The sequence below is a fragment of the Pseudorasbora parva genome, chromosome 20, assembly GCF_024679245.1.
Source record: "Pseudorasbora parva isolate DD20220531a chromosome 20, ASM2467924v1, whole genome shotgun sequence".
Taxonomy (NCBI): Eukaryota; Metazoa; Chordata; class Actinopteri; order Cypriniformes; family Gobionidae; genus Pseudorasbora; species Pseudorasbora parva.
The window spans coordinates 17,596,121-17,618,727 of record NC_090191.1 but is presented as its reverse complement, the minus strand read 5'-3'; the positions used below and the strand labels follow the sequence as shown (position 1 = coordinate 17,618,727).

At 35.4% G+C, this 22,607-nt stretch overlaps 1 protein-coding gene across 2 annotated transcripts in view; it reads left to right on the top strand.

Annotated features, from left to right (window-relative positions):
• Positions 1 to 13,255: 13,255 nt before the first annotated feature.
• The window catches only part of large1 (LARGE xylosyl- and glucuronyltransferase 1), a 42,754-nt gene continuing 33,402 nt past the window's right edge, over positions 13,256 to 22,607 (top strand). Inside the window, exons 1-2 of one of the 2 annotated variants that reach the window (XM_067427527.1) lie at positions 13,256 to 13,705; positions 17,781 to 17,960. In XM_067427527.1, the coding sequence (XP_067283628.1) occupies positions 17,855 to 17,960 (106 nt within the window). In that variant the 5' untranslated portion in view covers positions 13,256 to 13,705; positions 17,781 to 17,854. Of the gene's footprint in view, positions 13,706 to 17,775; positions 17,961 to 22,607 lie in introns of both variants that reach the window. The other variant, XM_067427526.1, reaches the window with a different exon arrangement.

The window sequence follows — 22,607 nt, the reverse complement described above, 5'->3', positions numbered from 1 at the left end:
AAGCTGGTTTATTTTACAGTTAAAAACCCTATAATTTGAAAGTTTATATAGAAATAATTATGTGTACACAGTACACTATAAAACAATAATGGTAAAAAAAAAATAATGAACCGAAATATTAAATGACCAACTTTCAATTGAAACAATTGAAATGCTAATATCTGTTATTTTCCTTTTATATAATTTGACAATCACCAATTATAGTGGTGATGAGAATCACATGATGAATCAAAGCTCATCACACACAGCTTTTGGAGGGACAACATTAACATATAGAAGGTGCACACACAAACACTAAACACCAAACACCATCATGGTAGCACACATGATGTTTTAAAAATGCAATAAACATTAATTTAACAACATAAGATGTAACATAAAACCTTAATGTACATAAGTGATTAGAAAAAACTAAGAAGAAACATAGTTAATTCAATGAAAATGCATCAAATGCGAAGTGTCACGTGGGGAATTCTGGGAATGTCAACTTACGTTTTTTCACTGTTAATTACACAATGACCTGTTCTTTTTCAATTCGAAAAATTGTAAATTTAACGGTATTTTACTGTAAAATAAAATAAAATGTATAAACCTTCAAATTATACTGTTTTGAACTGTAAAATAACTGTTTTTTAACCGTAATTATTACATTATAAACCTTTAAATTATATGCTGCTGTCCCGTAAAACCTTAAACGTTACTGCCGTATTTTTTACGGTAAAGTTCTGGCAACCACAGCTGCCGGTTTTTTACCGTAAATTTTATGGGGATCTTTTTTACAGTGTACACTGTAAAAAAAACTACAAAAAACTGTTATTTTTACAGGAAAATGCTGGCAGCTGTGGTTACCAGAGAATTATGAAACTATGCGCACTATGAAATTCAAAATTAAGTCTGTGGTTAGAGGAGGCACAGTTTTTTTTTTTTTTTTTATTAAAAATAAATAGAAAACCAGTAAGTATTACATTAAAATGTAAAGCATAAAATTTATGTATGTAAACTGCATATACATTTTCAATGCATTTGGATTATTTTTACATAGACAAATGAATAAACTAAAGATGATTAATATATGCCACTTATACGTAAATTAAACAGTTAGGAATTATGTAAAAGTACACAGAAAAACACCCATGTTAAATTAACACTTCCTAGTGTTTATGTGTATGCTCACTACTGAGTTAAAGTACCATTGAAGCAGTGTTGAAGTTAATGAGATAATTAATTGATGATTGAACATTAATGATGAACACCTGATGATAATGAGCAGAATCACTGAAGGAAAGAGAAACACGAGAACTACAGCTGACTTCAGCCACAGCTGTAGATAAAATCAACTGAAGATAAAAGAAGACATTAAATCTCTGAAGATCCCATTAGAGGATTAAATAACTCCACAAACAACATTACCAGCTTCATGCATTACTAACCAAACTGATTTTATTGTTGTAATTTATGTTTTAATTAAAATAATAGTTTTATATGAAGTCACCATGATGGTGAGCAGTGTTTGCTTTAGTTGGGCTCTTGACCCTTGACTCTCCAACATTAGTTTTCAGGCTGCTTTAACTGTGTTTGTAAAGCACTTTTGTTATGGCATGGAAAGTCAAAACACCATGGCCAGGTGATTTGGCTCTTTAATGATGATTATATTAATCATCATGTAGTGGCTGAATCACTAAACTCATTCGGATTCTAATGCTCTGGTTATGGAGGTAATGTGTTAATTGTGTAGCATGCGTAATAAAAGCCATGTGGTTTACATTATAAACTCATGCATTGTTGTGGCAATCAAACAACTTGCAGGACCAAAAAAAAGGTTTAATCTATGGCATTATTTAGACAAACACAGACATCATGAATCAGTGTTTGCATCTCTACAATGGTGACAAAAAAAAAAAAAAAACACAATTCAGATGCATAATTTATTCATGCCGCAATGCATGCTGGGACTCATTGGAGAGTTTTGATTGGTGGTACCCAGCATGCACTGCAGCATTAAGCTTTTCATTGATTGTCACCATTGTTGAGATTCATACACTGATTCTTGATATCTGTTTGTGTCTAATGTTTGCTATAGATTAAAACCTTTTGTGCACTATTTTTTTTTAAATTCTGCATATTAGATTGCCACGACAGCGCTCATGCTATAGAATCAACTGGCCACTATTATGATTAAACAAAATTAATAACACATAAACAGAGTCTTAGACTCTGAACAAGACCAGTGATCACTAGATGATGATTATATAATCATGAACAAAGAGACAAATCATCTGACCATGTGTTTTCTTGGCTTTCCATGCTGTAACTAAAGTGCTTTATAAACACAGTTAAAGCAGCCAGAAAACTAATGTTGGAGAGTCAAGGGTCAAGAGCCCAACTAAAGCAAACACTTCTCACCATCATGGTGACTTCAAATAAAACTATTATTTTCAATCAAACATCAACATCCACAGAAATAAAATCAGTCTGGTTGGTAATGTGTGAAGCTGGTAATGCTGTTTGTGGAGTTGTTTAATCCTCCTCTGATGAGATCTTCAGAGATTTAATGCCTTCTTTTATCTTCAGTTGATTTCATCTAAAGCTGTGGCTGAAGTCAGCTGTAGTTCTCGTGTTTCTCTTTCCTTCAGTGATTGTGCTTATTATCATCAGGTGTTCATCATTAATGCTCAATCATCTCTTAATTATCTCATTAACTTCAACACTGCTTCAATGGTACTTTAACTCATTAGTGAGCACACACATGAACACTAGGAAGTGTTCATTTAACGTTTCATTTATAAATGATTTACAAATAAGATTTTTATTACTGATTCTTAGATAGTGATTCTTAGTAAGTTGATTAATTTGTTTGTTAAAATTACATAATCCAAATGCATGGAACATTTATATGCAATACAAATACATGTTTAGACATTTTTTAAATGCATAAACGTGTAAAGTGACTTACATTTTTAAGATTAACAAAAATTGTCAACAATATTTGCATGTCAAATTAACAAACTAGTTTTTACAGTATTTTCTCAAAAAACGTACAGGTTTTTAATACCAATATTTGTAGTTTTATCAAATAAAATTTTATTATAATCACATGTTGTAAATATAACAAAATATTCTGTTTAATAGATTACAAAATGTCACTGTGATTCAAACAAAAAATATATATGCTTTTGGGTTTTCTATAATTTTCTTTTGGGATTTTACATTGTTTTTCTGTAAATTTCACGGGCATAAGGTTAGATCTATTGCAGTTATTCACCGTATATAGTAAGGAAACTTTGTGTTAACCAAATAACAGTTTTTAACTGTAGCATTTTTACAACCTTTGACCGTTAAAATCACGATCATTTTTTACAGTGCATTAGTGATGACACCTGATGATAACAAGCAAAATCACTGAAGGAAAGAGTCACCATTTTTAAGTCACCATTATGGAGATCAGTGTTTGCTTTAGTTGGGCTCTTGACTTTATAACATTAGTCTTTGTCTGCCTGCTTTAAAGTAATAGTCTGCAAGTATTCTGTTCTGACATAGTCTTTTACTTCTAAATGCTATGTTCACCACTAAAAATAAGAAAGTATACTTTCAGTGTAATTTTTATGCACTTAAAAAGTGACACTTAAGTATACTTGAAGTCTACTTAGTCTATATTTGTACAAAAACTTTTGATAGAGATATACTTAAAAGTATATTTCTGTATTCTAAGTATACTTGGCTTGTAGTTTTGTTTAATCTTTTTTAATTAAGTAGGGTATAAAATACATTTTTCCACATAGTTTTACATATTGTTCATAAACTTGTTTGAAAATATTGATTTACAAAGAAAACCGCTAATTCTGAGTATGTGAATTTACTTACAGTGTAAACATGTTGTGTCAGTTTTAAAAGATGCAGTAAGTGTGCTCAGGGACAACACATTATGTTAAATTTAACACAATAAATGTGTAAGTAATTTTAACACACACATTGTGTCAGGTCACAACATACTGTAATTTTACATACTGTAATTTTAAAAATAAAGTGAAACTAAACTATCAAGCATTTAATCAATAGAGTACAGAACACATGCACACAAAGTACACGACAATGTTTAAATCTCAATGACAGACTCACTGGACTGAACATTATTCAGTTATTCACTATTTAACACTTCATCAGTGATGCTGCTTTTGAGAAAATTTCATGAAGAGATAACAGTTAACATTGTTTACTCTTTGAATTAAATTAAAATGCAGCAACTGATAATACAATATTTTTTAATAACTTTTATTTGCACATGCCTGTTTGTTTGTGAAAATTAAAGAGGTCAAATATTGCCCTTTTTATACAAGTTAATATAATTCTTTAGTGTCTAAATGAAAACTTTGTAATATACTTTAATAAAAAATTCTCATTAGTATTGTTAGAAAACACTCATTTTACCTGATCAAAAACAGCTCTGTTTTCACCAAGCCATTTCAGTGTATATGGCTTTAAATGACAGCTAAGATGACAGCTCCAACAAAATATGACATTTAAGGCTAATTTTGGACGTTTTATGACATTTAAGGACGGTTGTCGGTAATGTCACTTTGATCTATCTTTATGTAATGGCACGGTAATGTTAGCGCAAACGCTATGTGTTCACTGATGTATACGTAAGTTCATTGACAGATTGATGTTACCACCTAATGCCAATAAAAACTTTACCCAGTAAAAAGCATACACAGTTTGTAATAACACAATAACCATAACGCGTTGTTCATTATAAACGTGGGATTATGTATTATATTGAGAACATCATACATAGAAAGCATGCCGTAGTTTAACTTACCCTGTAAACTTTAGCTGCAGTTAATCGTGAAGCGTTTCAAACTACACTCACTTCTTCTGGAGTGGCAGCAGGAAAACAAAGAGCTTGAACAGATCTTTTTAGTCAGGAGCAGCTTTTTAGCAAAACCTGCCTTATACTAACCCTCGGTTATAAAGCAGCCTTCATAACCAAGGGTTAGTATAACTTTGCGGTTCGCGCAGAAGCATCGATGAAAACAACTCAGCCACTGTGTCTTCAGCGGTTTGGATTTAGGAACATCAGAATGACTGCTGTGTTCATTATTACACCCAAGAACAGAACACTACAATCGTTTGGCCGCCATTCTGCTCCAGCGTAGCGTGCTATAACGACGACAGCTTGAGCTTGCTCAGGGCGGGTCTGAGATGAAGCGCTGCTTGTCAATCAACAGTAGGAGGAGAGGGCGTCCAACCGTGTGAGCATCAAACCACTTGATGGATTTTTGTCATTATAGGATGGTTGTGTACATGCACTGCCAACACACATTTCCATAGCCTGACAAGCCAGACCCACATCGAGATGTTTGGTCTGGAAACTCACCATTGACTGGGCTCAATCCGAGGAGCGGGATAGACGGTTGTCTTTCAAACTCCATCTGCACGGCGGGCATGCAATTGGATAGCTTTTCTATCCGGTCGGCAAAACTCAGAACACATCTTCCCTTCTTAAGAATGACTTCAGTGCCGTTCTTTGTTTTTTTCTCAGAGAAAAGCTTAACTCCAAGTCTTCCAGAGTTTGTGGTCAAAGCTGATTCGAAAGCCCGCCATTCGACAGCCTCTGTGTTTACTAGTACCAAGCAAGAGCAACTCGGCCGTCATTATGTTAAGCCATGCCCATCGACTATATACACAATGTGATTGGCCCGACCAGAGTTTGGCTTTTACAGCTCAGAAGTGTATTGAGAGTTGCTAGACGACATTCGCGGCCAGGGGCGTCGGACTGGGGGGATAAAGGGTACCGAGTAACCAGGGCCCGAGGCGGGGGGGGGGGGGGGGGGTCTTAGAAGTCAGTTTTCTATACATACACATACATGGTACGGGGGCCCAGCAAGATGGTTTGTATCCAGGGCCCAAAATTTGGTGCTACGCCGCTGCTTGCGGCAGATTAGATTTGCTGCCGCTAGGGTGCGTCTAGATTTCTAGGCTAACATTTCCATACAATCAGCTTGTAAAAGTGCATGTAGTGCATATGACCACTTTAACACTGCATACAATGTACATTGATGGTGAGTGTCAATTGTTTATAACATGATGTGTTGAAAACAACACATCAAGATGTATTAAAAATTACATGTTTTTCTCCTGGTCATTTCTGCTGCTTTAAATGTGCTAAATAAATAAACAGCAACAAACAGAGAAAAACTGAAGTGAAAGAGTCACATTTCAAGAGGTCAAATAAAGGAGCCACTGATCACGATTCTGATGACTTCAAATAAAAAATGAAATGATTCATCGACACTAAACACTGACTGGTTGAACTGTGCTAATAACGATGGAACTTGTAACCATAGTTGGCTAACGCTGCCTTAGGGAAACGTACCCCGAAGTGGTTGAATGACAGATTTGGGACAATACGTTTTTGGAAAACAGTCATGACTAGCTTGGTGGTGTTTCTGCGATTGTGATCTTGGGTTGCGGTGGAAGGCTATTATTGTGCTAGTGATGTGATTTAACTTCCTCCCTCCTGCTGCCTGCCACTGAACCATTACAGTCAGGGTACCAGCAACTCAGTTAATTACCAGCTCCTATTCACACGGATGCTGTGAAAGGGTCTTGTTGACACTCTCATTCCTCCTTGACAGAGAGCGTTCTTCCAGCCTTCATGGTTCATTGGTTTTCCCCTTTGCTGATTTTCTGTCTCTCACTGACTCTCAGTCATTTGCAGTGGTTAAGAGTTTGCTGGTACATTAGCATGAAAAGGACTTGCATACCACTTTCCTGTAGTTTAGCTAAAGCGTGAACAATAAGCAGAGATGAAGAGGGTACTTTTGTGGCTTGATGTGGTTTAGACTTCCTCCGTTTCCTTTTACAAAGTAAAGAATACATTCCAGAACACATTATCCAGAGGGGCTTGCATGTCCACAGAGGGAGTGAGTGTTGAATCTTTGGGGAAAGAGATGGTGAATATGATATAATATTATACTTAGATGAAAGCAATATCAATCCTTAACCTTACTTGGCACAATGATAAGGACTCATTATTTTAGAGGATAGTGAAATTAACTTAAACTCATTTATGAACATATATTTGTGTCAATAGCCAGCAGTATGGGTCAAAATTATCATTTTTTGTTTATGCCAAAAATCATTAGGATATTAAGTAAAGATGTTTCATGATTCATGTTCAATGAAGATATTTTGTACATTTCCTACTGTAAATATATCAAAAATGTATTATAATTGTATCAATTTCTTCTAATAATTCAACCACCCGCCAAAGCATCGTCCCACACTAAAAATGTTTTTTTTTCTTCTTTTTCTATATGGTTATGAATATGGTATTCACCATTAATAGAGCATTTTAGCTGTTTTTACAGATCTGTGTGATCTGTGTATACTTGAAAAACAAAGAAAAAGCAATTTAATTGTAGTACATTGTTGTCAGGGAAACGCTTTTATTTGAAAATAATGTCATGTAAACAGCCCCTCAAATGTTTCGTTTTGCCATCTCGTTTAACCAATTAGACCCAAAGAGTGATCCCAGCAGGCCCAGAACGTCAATGTGACGAAGGGAAGATGTTGGACTCAAACTAATCCAACGTCAGCCAGACGTCATATTTTGGTTGAAAATGAAAGTCAAGTTGACGTCTAAACCCATAGTTTGTTTGATGTCAAGCTCCAACATCAGACAAACATAGAATTTTGGTTGGAAAAAGCACTACTGAGAAAAAAAAAGAAAAAAAGGTGAAATGTATGAGCAGAGGATGCATTACCTGATTCACACATTACTTACCAGATTGACTTCTTTAGACATCTGACAGATAGACTCTTATTGAGAATTAACAGAGGTTTAGATGTTGATGTTTTATTGAAAATAATAGTTTGTGTATTTCAGTAGGGGAGAGTGTCTTGTCAATGGAACACATTTGTGGTCATATGACCATTATGTTTTCAAGCCCCTCCAATTTTTTTTTCTCTCAAATATATATATATTTTTGCATGTAACAAAATTTTCTTGCTGTCAGCTTAATCAACTGTTGTGCCAAAACGAATTGATTCAGGTAGAAAAACTTATATCATACAAGTTGATGAACTACCAACAATAAAACCATGTGATGATGCTAGCTGAAGATTAGCCTGAGTTGCTAACATATATTTTTTTCTAAAAATCTGGTGGTGGGATAAAGTGAGAAAAATGCTGTGGGGTAAAGTGAGAACTACTTATGATGCACAAGTAGTTTGGTTCCTTTGGTCCGGACCAAAAGACAAAAACATAGCATATAGTCCTGGTCCGCTTAGTGCTCACGCTGGCATTTTTAACAGCGAACCTAAAGTTCGCAAACCAAATACATAGGGATATGGTCACAACCTGATTAATTGGCTTTTATGACATAGCCTATATTTTGCAACAGAGCTTGCTTACCGAACATTCAAAACAATGCTGTGTGCTGGATTAAATGCGATAATTTTATGCATGTACATATGGTTTTATTTTTACCATCTGAGAACTCAAAGAGCTCATAAAATAGCAGTGTTTGGAATAGCAGTGTTCACATATGTTCAAATGAACCGCACTAACTGAGCAATCGCACCAGGGTTCATTTTAATCGAACCAAAGTGTGAACAAGTGTGAACGCACCCTTAAACATATTTTATTGTAATATTACATTACATATGTCATAAACATTTTAGAAAAGCAATCATGCCAAGGCAATACACCAGGAAGAAAACATGAGGCACATGTTCCTATAAGTGATGTGGTGAAGAAGCTGCCTCAGCCTATAGGGCTGGAGGAACTACATGGAGTGAGCAACTCCTCATCTTTCCCTTTAACCTCTAGGGCTGGAATGGAGTAGGCCTACAGTTGTAGTGTATGACAGGCTGATGTTGTAATCAAGCTGAGTCTAGTTCTGAGTCCCAGGCTGTTCTTGCTGGTTCTGATTGTCCTTTGCTCTGAAACCTCTAAGGGTCCCGTGTTCTGTGCACTGTGTTCTAATCTTACTGGTTCTATCTGTCATTTTTTGAAGTATATTATGTTGTATTTAATTGTGTTCAATTGAATGACACCCCCCCCCCCCAAGCTAGCTGAGAGGATTTAAACTGTTACAACATGTGTTGTTATGATAGTTTCAGAGTAGAAAAAGTAAGTGGTTCACTTTACCCTCTTGATTTCTCTAGTCTGTCTTAGTTTACTTAAGCTGGGGTAAAGTGAGACACAAGATTACCTTTTTAAAAAATCATATTTTCACTGACCTTCGTCCTAATGTCCATTGCTATGAAACATCTTGAATTAATGGGAAATGTGTCAATTTTACTGATATTTAATTTTTGCTCACTTGGAGGGGAGCAAATGTAAAAAAATTGTTACTTTACCCCACTCTCCCCTATTTACTTTAGTCGGGTTTGATGAATTTTTAACATAAGTTTTTCTTTTTTTTCAACATATTTCAATATTTTTATTTTTGTTGGGTGGTATATTCCAGCCAAAATTCAAAGCCTGCCAAACGTTGGAGCTTGACGTCAAACAAACGTTGGATTTAGATGTTAAACCAATTTTCATTTTCAACCAAAATCCAACGTCTGACTGATGTTGGAGTCTAAATCATGTGCCTGCTGGGTATTTATTTGAAAATCTGGCATCTATAGTTTCAACTCTAAACACATCATTGTGAGGGACAATAACTTTCAGGAAATCTTTGACAGATATGGATTTATCACTGATATTTTACTTAGACAAGGCATTTATTATTTCACTGAAACTCCCACACACACACACATTCAGGGAAATTTCAGGGAGTTTCAGGGAAATAATAAATGCCTTGTCTAAGTAAAATATCAGTGATATACACCTAATAACGAATATCTTAATATAAATGAATGAAACCTTATTGTAAAGTGTTGCCAACATTTATGTTTATAGTTGTGTTTATGAAACTATTACACGGATGTGAAGTTTTGTGCTAGAACAAAGTATGGAATGGAGAAAACAGAGGAAAGATAATTACACATTAAATCTTCATAAATTTAGTTTTTTATTTTACATCTTTATATTTAAAAACATTTTAAATATTTAAACCAGTGTTTTGCTTTTAAATTAAACTGTCCAAATACCCTTTTTATCATTGACATTTAGTGATGTTTTTGAGCAAAGGAATTCATAATCTCAAAAAGTTAAGATGCACTAAGGTTACAGGCACAGTTTTCTAAGTCTCAAGAGAGTGTCAAGTGTTTTTTTCATTTAGGGAACATTTAACCTTTTTTATTGGTTTGTCCCTTGAATAATAGTTTTTTTTTTTTCAAAACAATCTTCACATGCATTTTATGCATACCTGTACATGTTCCTAAGAGAAAACTATGAACATTTTCAGGATCATAACCAGTATGCATACAAACACCTCTAAAACATTGGTTAAAGAGAGTAAAATCTGGAAGGCATTTGTTCAGAATCATCTGATAATCATCAAGCTTCATCAACTCTGTGTTTTAAAAGTGACGAAACAATGAAGAATTTAATGGCAAATATACAGTAGTTGTTAGGCCAGATTAATGCGGCCACTCACAATAGTCCTTGAGTTCCTCTGCCCTTCTCTGAAGACAGTCCTGGCATTCCCTGAGGTAGACTGACCTCCAGAAGGTTCTGCAGGTGTTTAATGTAGCTTATGGCCGCCCGTAGTGTCTCTACCTTGCTGAGTCTTTTATCCTCAAGTTCCTGTGGCAAATGTTCACGGAGTCTCGCATATCCCTCATTGACACATCGGACCCTCTGCCGCTCTCTCTCGTTACGTTTGTGGATGAATGCAGGTTCCAGGGAGTAGTCTTGCACACTGAAGTTCCCATGGTAGGACAGGTAGGAAAAACATCCAATGTAACGTTGACTGTTGACTTGCTCTTGGTAATTTTGGGGATTTTTCAGTGCATCTTTGAAGGGGAAATACTGTTGGTTTAAAGACGAGCCGAACATCAAGGGATGAGCATATGACACTCGGTCCACGACACCATGATCAGATCCCATTTCTCTGGAAAAAAACAAGCAAACATAAAAAACCCATACAAACATCACATTTCCTCCCATTTTTTAAACTGTTTTGAATTAGGAAACATTAACTTTTGCAGATCACCTTTGAACTGATGTGGTCTGTCTCTGCTCTTGACATACAACATGGATGTCAATGCTAAAGTTTATTCTTGAAGTCAGTCAGCATATTATCATCGTCATCTTCTCTCTGCAAGTAAAAACTTCTTCCTTCCTTCCTTTCCTTTATGAGGGCTGGTGAATGAAGTGATGTAACAGAAGAGGACGTCCTCTGTTCCTAAGCGACAATCATCTCATCATTATTACGCTTCTGTAGAGGGACACGCCTCTCCTGTTGAATTGAAGATTTGAAAAAATAGGGGTAGACCATATCATGTACAGTTGGAACAGAGGGAAATTTGAAACATAAATTACTTGCTCGTGGATCACACCTGACGCAATATTCTCAATCATCACAATTATTATTCAATTATCATGCTGGGAGCTAGAAATGTTCTATAACTCATTCAGTTTGAGTTCTGTTTCAGTCATTGTGTCCACATAACTTTCGCTAATATTTGAGTGCAGTGAACTAATTTTTATTTAGTACATATAACTGTCAGGTTTTAGAGTGCAGGGGAATGGTGTTTGCACAAGAAATTTGGAGGAGCGATGGAATAGCAGCAGTGGACATTTTCACTAGCAGGATTTCAAATAATGTCTGCTTTGGTTTCAGTGCAGGAGGAGGAGGGTAGGGCCAGGATGCTCTGGTCCATGGATGGTCTGATCTTTGGCTTTCCCCTCAATTCCACCCCACTAGTCTGTCCTGATGCGAGTGCAGGAGATAGGCCCATTGATAGGCTAGATAAGATTTTTAGAGGGTGCTCAGGTCCAATTTAACCAGGATAATTTCGATAGCATGTGAAGGCAGCATTACTTTTTCAAACTCCTCTGAGGCGACTGGTCTGATCTTTACCAAATTAGGACACAAACTTCTCAAAACATTGTACATATGGAAAACAAGTCCTTCTTAGCAAACATGCTTAGTTTCATGAATTCATGATACTTTTGGGAGGCAAACAGCAAATGCAAATGAACTATCAGCCATTTCAACTGAAATATGAAGGCTGCGATATTAATGTTGCCCACTAGAGGAAGCCAGTATAAGTCATATTTTAAGCCTAATATTTTCCATCCCTCTGAACAGAAATTAATGCATTGATCTTGTTCATTTGTATAACTATGCTGCACTGACAGCATAGAAATCTGTGAAATGAGATCATTAAATGTTTAACTTTTTAATAAAAATAATAATAATTCATTACATTTATATAGCGCTTTTCTAGGCACTCAAAGAGCTTAAATTTTAAAATTTAAAAAAAAAAATTAAATTTTTTTTTTAGACCAAATAAAACACATTTTCAGCTTCCGGAAGTGATAAATATAGTGCTGTCCATTTCAATTGAATGACCTTAAGATAAATGCTTCAGATAAATAAGGGTTTGAGCTGCAAATGATCTTCATCTGAAATTGTCCTGTGACATCCTACGATCCTTATTCATCTAAATCTAAATGTTGAAAATCCCACATTAATTATGATTAAACTTAATGTGAAGATTGCATATGGACTTCATTAGAACCTAGAAAACAGTGTCTAAACTATATGGTTATTTTAAACATATATATATGTATATAATTTATTTTTATTTTTATTTTTCCTTTTTTTAATTATTTATTTATTTATTGTAGCCACATATTTTCTTTCATGAAAAATATTTTCTTGATTTTCACCTGTATTGCTCATTTGTTATGTTTGTAAAACAACAATAAACAAACGTTGTAAATATTATGAAAATAAACGATAAACAAACTTTGTAAATATTATGACAATTTGTTAATAAGTAGCCTAAGTATCAAGAACATCCAGGCCTGAATGTATTCAACATATTTTTAGGAAGGCTAATAACATCAAAGACAAAATTACAAGGGTAACATAGGCTACTATAAACTTCAAAGCTATCAAAATAAACTCTGATTTAGACTAGATGAAAGCTATAAATGTAGCTAATTTATTTTTATATATTTTGTGTTTATTTTTGTTGTTGTTGTTGATAGGCCTAGCTTGTACTGTAACCTACTGTGAAGGTTTAGCAGAATCCAATCCAATCTTCCCGGGTTTTAGTGAAAACACGGCCACCTGGACTGGATTATGGATTGTGGATTGAAGCAGTGATTGGAGGATATGTTTGGAATGAGGACTGGAGGAGGATGGGAAACAAACAGGGAGTGTTGTGTAGAGAGGCCGCAGTGTTCACATTATACGCAAAGATATCACAGAATTTATCGAATAAACGGCGCGTTTCGCTGAATGTGATGTGTAACTCGCGTGCAGGGAAGTAGAAGACGATAATTCCAGCAGTTCTTTACTAAAAAACACACCGCATCCATCAAATCCAGCATGCGGCATTTTCACGCTCTAATCGTGGATCTGAAATGGACACAAATGCGACCTGAGACACTGACACATCTGTGATATCCCCATATCTGTGATTCTGACTGGATTGGTGAAGACGATTGGCATTAAAGCCGCTAGTTCTTCATTAATGCACATACGGATACTGAAGATCATCGTCTGTTGATTTGGGTTTATTTTATTGACAATAAAGGACTAGTCCAGTCACATTGATTTCAGCATCACAGGTGAGAGACGGCATGCATATACTGTAGCCCTGCAATTTGCAACCATAATAATTACCATAGTTAGTGTTTCAACTGTAAAATCATGATACATCATCAATGGTTGATTCTGTCACTTGGCATTTGTGGACTCATCCTCAATAAAGTCTCTTAAAACACTTCTCACACTCTCATTAGTTTATTTTATTCACTCGCTAACAGCTGTTCTAAGACATGCGGGTATGGCAAGCCGTTTTAATTTCATTATGAATGATTATTAAAATACTAATTCTTGATATCATCAATTCAGTTTTCACTATTTAAAAAGCTAATTCTTGATATCTGTAATTGTATTTTCACTAGTTAAATCTCACCATAGGCTGCCGTTCAAATTTAATTGTTGATATCAAGAATTGACCTATGCCTAGTAGTTGAAATTTTGATTGCACATATTAGAAATACAATTCTTACTAGTAAAAACCTTTATTAGTTACTAGTGCAACTGTCTATTCTTGATATCAATAGTTTTGCGACTAGTGATAATCATTTCTAATATCATTGTTTACTTTTTAAGAAAGTATTTCAGATGTCTGAAATTATATTGATATCAACAATTGAATTCTTTGTCAGAAATGCTATTTGTTGAATTTAAATGGCAGCCTATGGTGATATTTCACTAGTGAACATACAATTACTGATATCAAGAATTAGAGTTTTTACTTTACTAAAAATTACTTTTTTTAATTTTAAAATTAGCTTTTTAACTAGTCAAAATTGAATTTTTGCTATAAAGAATTAGCATTTTAACTAGTAAAATGGATTGAATTGTTGATATCAAAAATTTAAGTTTTTACTAGCTGAAATTTATTTTTTATTATTAAGAATTCATATCCTGTGAATGAATAAAAGTGAAAACTAGTAGTTACTATATCCATGTGCCATTTTCCCTGAACTGTAAACAGCAAATGTCATTTCCATCACATCTCAAATCACCATTAATTATGCAAGTCAACTGATATTTTAAATATTTTTTGTAATAAAATGGTCGGCTCCTTTATCTTGCTTCGGCTAATTTTGCTATCATACCTGAGCTAAGGGACATTTAAATCTGTGTGTTGAAACACAAACATATTAAAATAGTAAGCACTATTTTTTTAACAAGAAACAATGATCTTTACAATGAAGAGGTTTATAGCCCTTTGTAATGCAACCAGCAGTTAGTTCACCCCCATATGAAAATTATACCTTAGTTTACTCACCCTCAAGCCACCCAATGTGTTTATGACTTTCTTCTTTCAGCCAATATTTAAAAAATATCCTGGCTCTTCCAAGCTTTTTAATAAGAGTGAATTCTCTGGGTCAGAGGTCACTCTTCTGCCTGAACTCCATTCACGGACGGCTGTTACCGGAAAACAGTGATTATAATTCATAAAGTTATAAGTATGGATATCGTTATTATAAAATGCACCGCTTCGCTCCAGAAGGCCTCTATGAACTCCATGGAGTCATATGGGTCACTTTTATGATGGATAGATGCATTTTTTTGTGCTTGAAAATCTGCTATTCACTCCCATTATAAAGCTGGGAAGAGCCGGTATATATATATTTTTTTTTATATAACTCTGATTGTGTTTGGCTAAAAGAAGAAACTAATACGCACCTAGGATGGCTTGAAGGTGAGAAAATAATGGGATCATTTTTATTTTGGGGTGAACTAACTCTTTAAGGGATTTCATTCAAACAGTTTCAGGAGTTTTTAGAAAATTTGTTTCATTCATTTATTACAGCGTTTATTACCATTTATTGCTAATATTTACCACAGCTTTACAGCTCTAGTAAACTATTATTACTATAGTATTTTTTTTTCATTTTTTTTCTAAGACTGTGTATTGTGGTAATTCTTTAGATGGTAATTAAAGCCAGTCACCTGCATTATTCATTTTTATTGGTTTATGATTGGTTTATTACCCTCAGAATGCTGATGATGTCACTGTAAATGTTTTGTTTGGATTGAAGGGCTCTTCAAACTGCCAACTCTTTATGGAGCCAGTCATGTCTGAATATTTCTAAGGAATTGCTTTATCGATTAAATATAAGATGTTTCTTCTAATTATATATAGCCTACAAGTTTCCTATGTTGAATTTGGAGTTAGATAAACTTGGCAGCATGATCTACGATATTTAACTTATGCATGAAAATATAAAAAAATATATATGAAAAATATATGTATATAATTTCTTTTCTTTTTTTCCCCCTTTTTTTTTACAACACATTTAACAAACAACCATAATAACCTACACATAAAGGGGTAGTTTACCCAACGATGATATGACTTTCAGAGTAATTCAGACGAATAAAATTGGAGTTATATAAAAAAATGTCCAGGCTCTTCCAAGCTTTATAATTGTAGTGAATGGCTGTTTCTTTTTTGAAGTCTATAAAAGTGCATTTATTCTTCATAAAACTCCTCCACACAGCTCTGGGGAGTTAAAAAACTTACTTCTGAAGTGAATCGATGCATTTGTGTAAGAAAAAATATCCATATTTAAAACTTTACATACTGTAATCTCTAACTTCCGCTAACTGTCACACAGGTTCACGAGAGATTGGTGTTCCAGCGAAAATAGTGATATTTTTCTTACACAAACTTCCACACTTATAAGTAGGGATATCTTTTTTATAAAACGCATCGCTATGCTTCAGAATTGCCTTTATTAACACCCTGGAGCCGTGTGGAGCAATTTTATGATGGATAGTTGTACTTTTATGGACTTCAAAACAGAAATAACCATTCAAATCAAGTCAACTTGATTTATACAGTGCTTTTACAATGACGATTGTTTCAAAGCAGCTTCACAGGGTTAAACAGGAAAATATTGCAACAAAATTTGATTAAGTCGCTTATCAGCTCATTTCAATTTATCATATAGCGACAATGTAGGCAGAAGTATAGTTGATACAGTTAATTTAGTAATTAATTGAGTTTGGATGTTTAGTTGAAAACTTGGACCGAAATTTTAGTGTCCCCAACTGAGCAAGCCAAAGGCGACACTTTTATGGACTTCAAAACAGAAATAACCATTCACTGCCATAATAAATCTTGGAAGAGCCAGGACATGTAAAAAAAATTATATATTTTTAAATAATTTTATTCGTCTGAAAGAAGATTTTCATATGCAACTAGGATGGCATGAGGGAGAGTAAATCATGGGCTCATTTCCATTGTTGGCTGAACAAAAAAACTTGAATTGCTTTATACAATACACTCCTATTAGCATTATAACGTAGTCAGATTTAGTCTCAGCAACATGATCATGTCTTTAGTGCTGAAACAGCAGCTGCTGAATCTGAGGTAAAACCAAATCATGATGAATGTTCCAGCCTGTTCTTTACCACTGCAGTAAGAGATCTGAACATGCACAGTAGTTCATTAATTTAAGGTGGTGCAGATCTTGGCTGGTGACTGAAAGGTTTAAGGTTTGAATTTCCTAAAGCAGGGGTGGCGAACTCTGGTCCTGGAGAGCCACAGTCCTGCAGAGCTTTGCTTCAACCCTAATCAAACACACCTGAACAAGTTAATCAAGGTCTGAATAGTTACTAGGAAGCTACAGCCAGGTGAGTTTTATCATACCCTGCGTCTCAATCAGCTCCCTAGTTCACTAGTCAGGGCACTGATCAGGACATAAGTCAATGGGCTGACTCCCTGTTCAGTGCCCTGACAACTGAATTAGGGAGCTGATTGAGACGCACCCATAGTTGGAGCTGAACTCTGCAGCACTGAGGCTCTCTAGGACCGGAGTTCAGGACCACCCCTGTCCTAAAGATAGCCTGATTTTTTTCAAAAAATCATTTTGTATATTTCATATATGGCAAACATGTGATAATATATGCTTTTGTATAATACAATGAATAAATTACTTGATAAATGAAAGGTGCTTCATCTCATTTGTCCTAATTGGCACACTTCATGTCCACTTACAAAAGCTTGACAAACACTTGGGTTCAAAGGAAAATATTCAAAACAGTCAAATGAATATAATGCAGACTCTTATTTGTGCCATGGCTAAAACTTTTTTTTTTTGTATTTTCAAAGAGCAGTGCCATGCACCCCCCATCCAAACAGCTGATGCCCACATAGAGGTCTCTGAACAGACACCCTCTGGCAGCAGAGGATGCTGGGAATGTGTCGTGGGCGCAGGAAGTTTGTGGCTGCCTCCCTCGCCCTGATCTTTATCCCGGCCCTCACCTGGCTCTATCTGTCATCTGCAAACTTCACAGGTACGACACCACACGTCACAAATGGATTCTGTGTGACATCAAATGAAATGGTGAAATGCTGGTGAAGTGACTCTTAGACACCTTCTGGAGATAAAATTCATGTGTTCATGTCCTAATATAGTGAGTCGGCAGATGCTGAAAACACCACAAGCGTCACTCATGCTTCATTGTGTGTGTACTAGAAGAAACTGTGGTGCTCATTCACACAGAGACAGCAGTCTTTTTGAGGTTTAACATTCAAGTTCATATTGCAATTTTGTGACATTCTGCTTGATACAGTAATTTGCAGTAATCTATAATTTAACTATTAGTAAGAAGGGTGTGCAGTTAGTAGAGGTTCTGGTTAGACTTTTGTTTAATACATTCTATTGTTAGGGGATAACAGTTTAGGATCCAAGACCAGTTGAGAATAATGAAGACCAAGAGTCAGAAGTGCAATTAATTCAAGAAAAAATTACTGAAGAATAGTTTGCAGTTTCATCAGCAGAAGCTAGCTTCAAGTCACACAATCTCCCCATCTACAAGAATTTTGTGCATACAATTTCTCAACAGTTATACTGTTTTCAAGGTCTAGCCACGTCATTACTGCAAGTTGAATGACCATGACTGGCTAAAAGAAAATAGACAGTCTTGATAAATTTCCACACGTTGTCAGTTAATCAGAATCACGTGACCATAAATCACTTGTTGATGCTTTCACCCCGGAATTAGGCACGTAGTGACCTTCCAGTTCTGGAGCAGCTGCCAGCTTGTCCAGAACAACATCCTGTCACTCGCCCTAGGATACCCGTTTTCTTACTTTCAACACTGATCTGTAACACAGAATATCATGCACATGCACAGATACACAGTTTCTTCAAGGTTGGAGTTATTTGAACTCCATTTCTGACCAGAAAGTTTTCCAAAACATACTAATAACATGTGCTTTCTCTCAGAGGTACAGACAGTATTCACCATAACTCTTTCAGTAAAAAAGAAATGATAAAATGAAAGAAACATCCATATTTAATCTCTGGAAACTCCTCTCCTGGCATGTTAGGGGTGTGTGAGACCTCCAAAATCCAAATACACGTCTACATATTCTGCTATCAAGTATTTAGCGACACATCACACATTCCTAGTCTATACCCTCAGTCGCTCCTCAGAGACCAAATACAAACTATAAAACCTATATGAAGAAACAATAAACAATCAGTGGTTCTATTGATTAATTAATATCATAGATCAAGACTGGAAAGAATAATCAAAAATCATTACAATAATATAGCAGGATAAATATTGATTAATGATTTGATTATAAATTTAATATAGCTTAATAGAGCTTCTACTAACTACTGAGCAAAGGGTCTCAATACTTAGGACCATGTGATATTTCAGTTTTTCGTGTTTTTCTGTTAATATGAGGTGCTGTGTGTACATTAATAAGAAAAAAAGTGAACTTAAATGATTTCAGGAAATGGCTGCAATATAAAAAAGAGTGAAAAATGTAACGGGGTCTGCTTACTTTCTGTACCCACTGTATATTTCCTCTTCTTTTCCTGAAACACTGGCGGGATGTTTAAATCTTTAGAAAGGATGATATCACAAATCACACTTCAAATGTTGACATATAACATGTCATGTTTTGTGTAATGTGTCGCAAAGTGTAGTGCTGTCATGAATCTCTAGAAGGCGCAGGCTAATAGTTCCTTTAGCTGTTTGTAATCACATTGTTATCTTTAGGGCACAGCTAATTGGTTCCTGCTGTATCAGTAACCAATGAGCTGCGTGCCCAACCTTCAAATACCCGGGTAGCATTTGCTTTAGCAGTGCATCTGGCTTTCAGAAACCCTCCATCTTCCCCAGCTCCACGTGTATAGATCTTCTACGGGTAATTCATGTACATTCAAATGTACAGCAGAAGCAGCTTGTCTCACATGCAGTGTATTGTGTTGGCATAAGCAAGTCCCGTACTTGCTCTGTAGCAGCAGCAGCAATAAAAGCAGCAGCATTGCAGATTTATTCTGCCATGACCAAACATATTAACTTTGTCATAACTATTACCACACTAAACACTCAGAGAGTTGTCATGATAGAAATATATATAAACATGCACAGAATTAAGTTTTTGTGAATTTTCTTCAATCAATCAATCAACTTTATGTATATAGCGCTTTTACAATGACGATTGTTTCAAAGCAGCTTCACAGTGTCAAACAGGACAATATTGCAACAAAATTTTATTTGGGTAGTTTGATGTGGCTAGTTTATAAAATTAAATATGAACTAATTAATCAATTTAATTTGTATATTTAGTTGAATATACAGTCTTACTGAGCAAGCCAAGCCAAAGGCGACAGTGGCAAGGAACCAAAACTCCATCAGGGCATGATGGAGAAAAATAAACCTTGGGAGAAACCAGACTCAGTCTGGGTGCCAGTTCTCCTCTGGCCTATTATTAAACAGTGTATAATTATTATTCTGGAAACCCTGCAAGTCATATATCATATTAGATAGGAAAATTCAAAATTTTGGGTATCACGCAAGAGACGGGTTGTTTTAGGATGGCGCGTCGATCACACAAGAATATGAATACTTGAAAGATCGGAGTTATTGCGCCGGAAACGGGTTTATTGAGGATGACGTGCCGGGGAGGCAAATTCAGAGAAGACACCAATTGACACGGCTCAGCAGACACTCCAGGATGAGCTGGTCATGTCCAGACGCAGGTCCACCATCCGATCCGGACACGGCCTGGATCCGGCCGACTGCAGTAAACCTCGGGACAAACAGAGAGACCAACATTAGCGTGGATGCCACTCTCTTTATGATGTAACGAGTACATCAGGTGTTATGGGAAGTGCAGCCTAACAATCAGTCAATTGATTTGAATAACGAAAGTAAAAAAAAAATTCTATGTGTATGCCATAGTAAAGAGATGCGATTTTAGTCTTGATTTAAACTGACAGAGTGTGTCTGCCTCCTGAACAATGCTAGGAAAACTGTTCAAGAGTTTAGGAGCTAAATAGGAAAAGGATCGACCGCCTGACTAGTTGGAGTTTGTTTATTAAGCGAGCAGGGCAACCACCCAGTAGAGCATTACAATAATCTAGCCTTGAGCTCATGAACGCATGTACTAACTGTTCAACATTTTGCATTGAAAGCATGTGGCGTAATTTATATATATTTTTAAAATGGTAGAATGCAGTTTTAAAGATGCTAGAAACGTGGCTTTCAAATGAAAGATTGGTATCAAAGAGCACACCCAGGTCTCTGACTGACAATGAGGGCTTGACAGAGCAGTCATCAAGTGTTAGACACTATTCTAGGTTACTACTTGTGGAGCTTTTCTGTCCAATAATTAAAAATTCAGTTTTATCTGAATTAAGTTGTAGGAAATTACAATCAGCTATGCATTCCGTTAATCTTGTGAATTGGTAAGTTTCATCAGGGCGTGAGGAAATATAAAGCTGAGTATCGTCAGCATAAGAATGAAAACTAACGCCATGCTTCCTAATGATATCTCCCAGTGGTAGCATATACAGGGTGAAGAGCAACGGTCCTAACACTGAGCCTTGCAGTACTCCATACTGAACTTGTGACCAGTGTGACATCTCTTCATTTACTGCTACAAACTGATAACGGTCAGATAAGTAAGATTTAAACCATGCCAATGCAGTTCCACTAATGCCAACATAATTTTCAATTTTATTTAAAAGAATATTGTGATCAATAGTATCGAATGCAGCGTTAAGATCGAGTAACACTAATGGAGAGATACAACCACGATCAGATGATAAGTAAATCATTTGTAACTCTAATTAGAGCAGTCTCAGTGCTATGATACGGTCTAAATCCTGACTGGAAATCCTCACATATACCATTTCTTTCTAAAAAGGAACATAATTGTGAGGACACAGCCTTTTCTAGTATTTTTGATTGGCCTGTAATTGACTAATTCTTTAGGATCAAGTTGTGTTTTTTTAATAAGTGGTTTAATTATAGCCAACTTAAAGGTTTTCGGTACATATCCTAATGTCAAGGATGAATTAATAATATTAAGCAGAGGATCTATAACCTCTGGAAGTATCTCTTTTAATAGCCTAGTTGGTATAGGGTCAAGCATACATGTTGTTGATTTTGATGATTTAACAAGTTTAGCCAGTTCTTCTCCTCCTATAGTAGTGAATGAGTGTAATTTTTCCTCAGTGACACTACAATGCTCTGTCTGAAGTGATACTGTAGTAGACGGCTGCATAGTTATAATTTTATTCCTAATGTTATCAATCTTACTAGTAAAGAAGTTCATAAAGCCATCACTGCTGTGTTGTTTACAAACGTCAGAAGTTGAAGCTTTATTTTTTGTTAATTTAGCCACTGTATCGAATAAATACCTAGGGTTGTGTTTGTTTTCTTCTAAAAGAGTTGAGAAATAAGCAGATCTAAAGCAGATCATTTTCTTGTTCTAGTTCATTCCACTACTCTGGCACTACTTAAATAGTTGACGGCAGTTAAAACTCAAGGCCCGATTAAGTGTATTTTACTGTGTGCTGAATGAATGAAGTCACTGTAGCCTGTCTAAAATTGATGATTTACTCCAGTGGTTTTTAATTACTTTTTGGCTGAAAGTTAAATGTCTTTGCTATCATTTTATTAACTGTAAATTCA